This window comes from Pygocentrus nattereri, chromosome 23 (genome assembly GCF_015220715.1).
Source record: "Pygocentrus nattereri isolate fPygNat1 chromosome 23, fPygNat1.pri, whole genome shotgun sequence".
NCBI classification, from domain to species: domain Eukaryota; kingdom Metazoa; phylum Chordata; class Actinopteri; order Characiformes; family Serrasalmidae; genus Pygocentrus; species Pygocentrus nattereri.
In genome coordinates this window covers 552,501-560,000 of record NC_051233.1, presented here as the reverse complement: position 1 = coordinate 560,000, position 7,500 = coordinate 552,501, and the positions used below count along the sequence as shown (strand labels likewise).

Here is a 7,500-nt window from a genome sequence, read left to right as displayed (position 1 = left end):
CATTAGTTTTATTTTCCTGTTTTGTTTTTTATTCTATTTTTCTTCTCTACAGTAACAAGTAGACCAGGACTGAGATGGATAACGTGTGTAACAGATAATAAGTAAGATTTTTCACAAATGTAATATTTATTAGATTTATGAAACCACCTGAGATTGAGACTTGATAATAATATAATAAATTACTAGAATGATTATAATGTAATTCAGTGTAAACGGATGGTGGTGGTTCATCACCTTCAGCTGGTCGCAGCACAGAGCCGAGTGTGTTTCTCCTCTTTGTTCTCCTGACGTTCTCCAGAGCTGCAGGTTCCTCTCCGTCTCTAGCTCATTCCTGAATCCTGGCCGAGCGAGTCCGAGCGATCCTGGTCCTCTGTTTGGGTTCTGATGGTGAATTTGCTCCGTTTCTGGTGTGACTCCACTGCAGGCATGAACGGACATGTTCTAGCTATCAGTTCCTGCAGCAGTGACAGGGTTAAGGAAGCGCCGCCCCCCCGTCCTGTGCTCGGCCCCTCGGAAGCTGCTTAGGTTTCACTGACGGGTCTGAACTGTGTTTATTTACCTTATTCAGGGTGCCTGGAGACTCTGATTCCCTCAGTCTGAGCACATCCTGATACAACAGACCAGCTGAGCCGCTTCAGCATCACTGACCGCGTCCGTTCACAGTAACGGACATCAGACGCAGGTCAGAGGCTTCATTACAGATCAGAGCGTCTCGGCCCTCAGAGTCTCGGCCCTCAGAGTCGCGGCCTTCAACGTCTCGGCCCTCAGAGTCGCGGCCTTCAGCGTCTCGGCCCTCAGAGTCGCGGCCTTCAGCGTCTCGGCCCTCAGAGTCGCGGCCTTCAGCGTCTCGGCCCTCAGAGTCGCGGCCTTCAGCGTCTCGGCCCTCAGAGTCGCGGCCTTCAGCGTCTCGGCCCTCAGAGTCGCGGCCTTCAGCGTCTCGGCCCTCAGAGTCGCGGCCTTCAGCGTCTCGGCCCTCAGAGTCGCGGCCTTCAGCGTCTCGGCCCTCAGAGTCGCGGCCTTCAGCGTCTCGGCCCTCAGAGTCGCGGCCTTCAGCGTCTCGGCCCTCAGAGTCGCGGCCTTCAGCGTCTCGGCCCTCAGAGTCGCGGCCTTCAGCGTCTCGGCCCTCAGAGTCGCGGCCTTCAGCGTCTCGGCCCTCAGAGTCGCGGCCTTGAGAAGAAGAATTGTAGTAATAATGATAATAGTAGTAATAATGTTTATAGTGATAATTCAGTCCTATTACTAGTACAGTTACTGCTACTACTCGTACTGTTAGTAATAACACTGTTAATAACCACTGCTACTAATATGTTTATAAACTCTAGTTTTTCCATCCGAATAAAAATAAGCGTTTCCTCTGAGATCAGCTACTAATAACATAAATATTAATTGTAGGGTGGTGTGGTGGGTGGCGCTGTCGCCTCACAGCGAGGAGGGTCTGGGTTCGATTCCCCGGCCGGGTGACCGGGGTCCTCTCTGTGTGGAGTCTGCATGTTCTCCCCGTGTCTGTGTGGGGTTCCTCTGGGTTCTCCGGTTTCCTCCCACAGTCCAAAGACATGCAGTCAGGCCGACTGGACATGCTAAACTGTTCTAAACGTTTATTTCTCAGTGCTGTGGCTCTGATCTCATAATGAAGATTAACTGCTTATATTCAAAACTATATATATATAAATGTGTACATATTATTTAATACTAGTGGAGAGAATTTTATAAAATAAAAGTCTGGTCGTATGGGTCATTACGTACACGAACATCAAAAATTGTATGAATGATATTAATTTATTAATAATCTATTCCTCTGGGATCAATAAACTAATGGATTATTGGCTGGAGTGCAGAGAGGAACCTGTTCTTCTGGTCAGGTGACGAGGCGTCGGCCAGAGACGTAGTGCAGTGATTGTACTTCCTGCCCAGGTCAGCAGGTTCGGGCAGTTTGCTGGAGCCCAAAACTTCGGCGCAGTTTGGCTGTAGAAGCTGTGAATGTAATACTCTAATAATATTATAATATCATAATAATATTCTTATAATATTATAAGCTGTGAAAAAGTTTGTGCACCCCCGGCTGTTGATTTTCTGAGCGTAAATAAGTCAAAACATCCTCCTCAGAGACTCAGTGCTGCGCGCTCTGCGGCACAGCTGCTGTTTATCCGCTCAAATTTGGGATCTGGACGAAAAATAAGATATAAAATGTGGTCTGTGCAAAAGTTTTGGCACGCTTTATATTTGGTTTCTTTTTTTCCCCCCGGTGTGTTAAGCTCAGTGAGTAAATAGAAGTGTGTGTGTGTGAGTGTGTCTGTGTGTGAGTGTGTGTGTGTGTGTCTGTCTGTCTGTGTGTGTGTGTGTCTGTCTGTCTGTGTGTGTGTGTGTGTGTGTGTGTGTGTGTGTGTGTGTGTGTGAATGCAGGGACATGTCTGAACATGTCTGCTGAGCAGTGCGAGTGAGGAGGCGAGTGAGTCAGAATGGTGGAGTGTCCTGCGGTCAGACTGTGAGGGTTAAACAGTGTTCGGGTCGTTTCGGGGGGGTCAGTTATGGAGGAGTGAGGATCAGCAGACTGTCTGATCAGGAGGGTAAGAACTGAAATGACATTAATTCCTCGGTTACGGCTCACGAGGTGAGGGATTAAACCGGCTTCCGCTCTGATCCACGTTAACCTGCTGTTGGGATTTTTATGTGTCTGTTTTTTCTGCGCTGTGAAAAGCAGGTTAATGTACTGACTTGCTGTCTCCGCTGACGCCGGTCCTGTCCGTCGCGCTTTTAGGAACCTGTTTGTGTTTTTTAAAGATTGGTAGATTATTTTGTGTAAAAATGTTCGTGTTTTATTTTTATTTATTTTTTGAGTTATTCTGTTCAGGGAATCCAGCCTTTTCCGTGACGACGGTCCGGTAGAAATGTCTCTGACCTCTCTTCTCACTGGAGAGGCTCCACTTTTGGTTTAACCCTTTAAAAGCCAGTTCAGAAAGAGTTTTTGAGTATTGAATATTTTTATAGACATTTATAGACACACTGTAATCTATAAACACGAAACCATGTTTTGAGTAATGAATTTCGTAGTCATTTCTCTTTGCTTTCGGCTTTCTGTACGTCGGTAATCAAATCTGAGGTTTATTTGCGTTTTGGTGATGAGAAAATGTCTAGAACCTTTAATCAAATTCAGAGTGAAATGCGTCGTCTTCCGCTCCCAGACACGGATCTGGACTGACCGTTTGCATTCTGCTCTTCCCAGTTTCTCCGCTCGTTTCAGTGAACGAATCGGAGAGAACTAACACTCCAGAGTGGCTTTGTTCCCGAGTCCAAGGGCGACTGATGGTTCTGTATTTTGGGTTCTCTCTGCAGTTTTCTCCGGAGCTCAATAAGCTGTTTTGTCAGCTTGCAAAAACCTGTCCGGTGCAGATGGAGGTCAGCTCCCCTCCTCCACCGGGGGCAGTGTTGAGGGCCACAGCGGTGTATAAGAAAGCAGAGCATGTGGCAGAGGTGGTCCGCCGCTGCCCCCACCATGAGAGGACACCCGAGAACAATGACGGTATGTATGCACAGAATGTTGTCCCCCAGAACCTCAGTACTAAGAGCTGTCCCCCATAGCCTCAGTACTAAGAGCTGTCCCCCATAGCCTCAGTACTAAGAGCTGTCCCCCAGAACCTCAGTACTAAGAGCTGTCCCCCATAGCCTCAGTACTAAGAGCTGTCCCCCATAGCCTCAGTACTAAGAGCTGTCCCCCATAGCCTCAGTACTAAGAGCTGTCCCCCAGAACCTCAGTGCTAAGAGCTGTCCCCCAGAACCTCAGTACTAAGAGCTGTCCCCCATAGCCTCAGTACTAAGAGCTGTCCCCCATAGCCTCAGTACTAAGAGCTGTCCCCCATAGCCTCAGTACTAAGAGCTGTCCCCCAGAACCTCAGTGCTAAGAGCTGTCCCCAGAACCTCAGTGCTAAGAGCTGTCCCCCAGAACCTCAGTACTAAGAGCTGTCCCCCATAGCCTCAGTACTAAGAGCTGTCCCCCAGAACCTCAGTGCTAAGAGCTGTCCCCCAGAACCTCAGTGCTAAGAGCTGTCCCCCAGAACCTCAGTGCTAAGAGCTGTCCCCCAGAACCTCAGTGCTAAGAGCTGTCCCCCAGAACCTCAGTACTAAGAGCTGTCCCCCAGAACCTCAGTACTAAGAGCTGTCCCCCAGAACCTCAGTGCTAAGAGCTGTCCCCCAGAACCTCAGTGCTAAGAGCTGTCCCCCAGAACCTCAGTGCTAAGAGCTGTCCCCCAGAACCTCAGTACTAAGAGCTGTCCCCCAGAACCTCAGTGCTAAGAGCTGTCCCCCAGAACCTCAGTACTAAGAGCTGTCCCCCAGAACCTCAGTACTAAGAGCTGTCCCCCAGAACCTCAGTACTAAGAGCTGTCCCCAGAACCTCAGTGCTAAGAGCTGTCTCCAGAACCTCAGTGCTAAGAGCTGTCCCCAGAACCTCAGTGCTAAGAGCTGTCCCCCAGAACCTCAGTACTAAGAGCTGTCCCCCAGAACCTCAGTGCTAAGAGCTGTCCCCAGAACCTCAGTGCTAAGAGCTGTCCCCCAGAACCTCAGTACTAAGAGCTGTCCCCCAGAACCTCAGTGCTGTCCCCAGAACCTCAGTGCTAAGAGCTGTCCCCCAGAACCTCAGTACTAAGAGCTGTCCCCCAGAACCTCAGTACTAAGAGCTGTCCCCCAGAACCTCAGTACTAAGAGCTGTCCCCCAGAACCTCAGTGCTAAGAGCTGTCCCCCAGAACCTCAGTGCTAAGAGCTGTCCCCAGAACCTCAGTGCTAAGAGCTGTCCCCAGAACCTCAGTGCTAAGAGCTGTCCCCCAGAACCTCAGTGCTAAGAGCTGTCCCCCAGAACCTCAGTACTAAGAGCTGTCCCCCAGAACCTCAGTACTAAGAGCTGTCCCCCAGAACCTCAGTACTAAGAGCTGTCCCCCAGAACCTCAGTACTAAGAGCTGTCCCCCAGAACCTCAGCGTCGCTCTGAGTGGCCGAGGCGCGTCGCTCTGAGTGGCTGAAGCTCGTTTTCTGTGTTTAGGCCTGACTCCTCCTGCTCATCTGCTGCGTGTGGAGGGAAACCCCCGGGCACAGTATCATGAGGATGACAACACTCTCCGCCACAGCGTGCTGGTGCCCTACGAAGCCCCACAGGTACGTCGTCTGCGGACTCTGACCTTTCGTGCAAAAGAGGAGAGACATGCTGTAACATGGGCCTGAAAGGCCTTGTAGCTTGTAGCCAGGCAGCCCCACAGCTGCGGTGCAGCGTCATCCAAGCAGCCGGTCCAGGCTGTGATGTAGCTCTGATAAGGTCCTGAGGTCATGACTGATCTATTACCAAGCTAAATCAGTGTCGAGTTACTATTACTGGTGCCTGGTATCACCGGGTGCTGTCATCATCTACTGTGACTCGGGTATTGTTATGGCATCGTTATATCAGAGTTATGCAGCTAATGTAAAGTGTTACCACCGTATACACAAATGTGTTTCTCAGGAGAAAACTGTGTGTTTATTGTTAAACTCTGTGTGTGTGTGTGTGTGTGTGTGTGTGTGTGTGTGTGTGTAGGTTGGCTCAGAGTACACCACCGTGCTCTACAACTATATGTGTAACAGCAGCTGTATGGGTGGGATGAATCGGAGACCCATCCTCACCATCATCACCTTGGAAACTCAGGAGTGAGTTTATGCTGTATACCTTCTACTGTTTCATTTAAAAAGCTCTATAATGTTCATATGATCCACACAGTCGCTCTGACAGACTGTAATACACTACAGGAAGCGTAGGGGGCGATACGGCTTCTACTGTTTCATTTAAAAAGCTCTATAATGTTCATATGATCCACACAGTCGCTCTGACAGACTGTAATACACTACAGGAAGCGTAGGGGGCGATACGGCTTCTACTGTTTCATTTAAAAAGCTCTATAATGTTCATATGATCCACACAGTCGCTCTGACAGACTGTAATACACTACAGGAAGCGTAGGGGGCGATACGGCTTCTACTGTTTCATTTAAAAAGCTCTATAATGTTCAGATGATCCACACAGTCGCTCTGACAGACTGTAATACACTACAGGAAGCGTAGGGGGCGATACGGCTTCTACTGTTTCATTTAAAAAGCTCTATAATGTTCATATGATCCACACAGCCGCTCTGACAGACTGTAATACACTACAGGAAGCGTAGGGGGCGATACGGCTTCTACTGTTTCATTTAAAAAGCTCTATAATGTTCATATGATCCACACAGTCGCTCTGACAGACTGTAATACACTACAGGAAGCGTAGGGGGCGATACGGCTTCTACTGTTTCATTTAAAAAGCTCTATAATGTTCATATGATCCACACAGTCGCTCTGACAGACTGTAATACACTACAGGAAGCGTAGGGGGCGATACGGCTTCTACTGTTTCATTTAAAAAGCTCTATAATGTTCATATGATCCACACAGTCGCTCTGACAGACTGTAATACACTACAGGAAGCGTAGGGGGCGATACGGCTTCTACTGTTTCATTTAAAAAGCTCTATAATGTTCATATGATCCACACAGCCGCTCTGACAGACTGTAATACACTACAGGAAGCGTAGGGGGCGATACGGCTTCTACTGTTTCATTTAAAAAGCTCTATAATGTTCATATGATCCACACAGTCGCTCTGACAGACTGTAATACACTACAGGAAGCGTAGGGGGCGATACGGCTTCTACTGTTTCATTTAAAAAGCTCTATAATGTTCATATGATCCACACAGTCGCTCTGACAGACTGTAATACACTACAGGAAGCGTAGGGGGCGATACGGCTTCTACTGTTTCATTTAAAAAGCTCTATAATGTTCATATGATCCACACAGTCGCTCTGACAGACTGTAATACACTACAGGAAGCGTAGGGGGCGATACGGCTTCTACTGTTTCATTTAAAAAGCTCTATAATGTTCATATGATCCACACAGTCGCTCTGACAGACTGTAATACACTACAGGAAGCGTAGGGGGCGATACGGCTTCTACTGTTTCATTTAAAAAGCTCTATAATGTTCATATGATCCACACAGTCGCTCTGACAGACTGTAATACACTACAGGAAGCGTAGGGGGCGATACGGCTTCTACTGTTTCATTTAAAAAGCTCTATAATGTTCATATGATCCACACAGTCGCTCTGACAGACTGTAATACACTACAGGAAGCGTAGGGGGCGATACGGCTTCTACTGTTTCATTTAAAAAGCTCTATAATGTTCATATGATCCACACAGTCGCTCTGACAGACTGTAATACACTACAGGAAGCGTAGGGGGCGATACGGCTTCTACTGTTTCATTTAAAAAGCTCTATAATGTTCATATGATCCACACAGTCGCTCTGACAGACTGTAATACACTACAGGAAGCGTAGGGGGCGATACGGCTTCTACTGTTTCATTTAAAAAGCTCTATAATGTTCATATGATCCACACAGTCGCTCTGACAGACTGTAATACACTACAGGAAGCGTAGGGGGCGATACG

At 48.2% G+C, this 7,500-nt stretch overlaps 1 protein-coding gene across 6 annotated transcripts in view; it reads left to right on the top strand.

Moving 5' to 3' along the window:
• tp53 (tumor protein p53) overlaps positions 1–7,500 on the top strand; it is a 28,699-nt gene that overhangs the window by 14,934 nt on the left and 6,265 nt on the right. For 5 of the 6 annotated variants that reach the window (XM_037533598.1, XM_037533597.1, XM_037533596.1 and 2 more), the window contains exons 5-7: positions 3,331–3,517; positions 5,030–5,142; positions 5,555–5,664. In XM_037533598.1, coding sequence (XP_037389495.1) covers positions 3,331–3,517; positions 5,030–5,142; positions 5,555–5,664 — 410 coding nt within the window. Of the gene's footprint in view, positions 1–2,358; positions 2,565–3,330; positions 3,518–5,029; positions 5,143–5,554; positions 5,665–7,500 lie in introns of those variants that run through there. The other variant, XM_037533601.1, reaches the window with a different exon arrangement.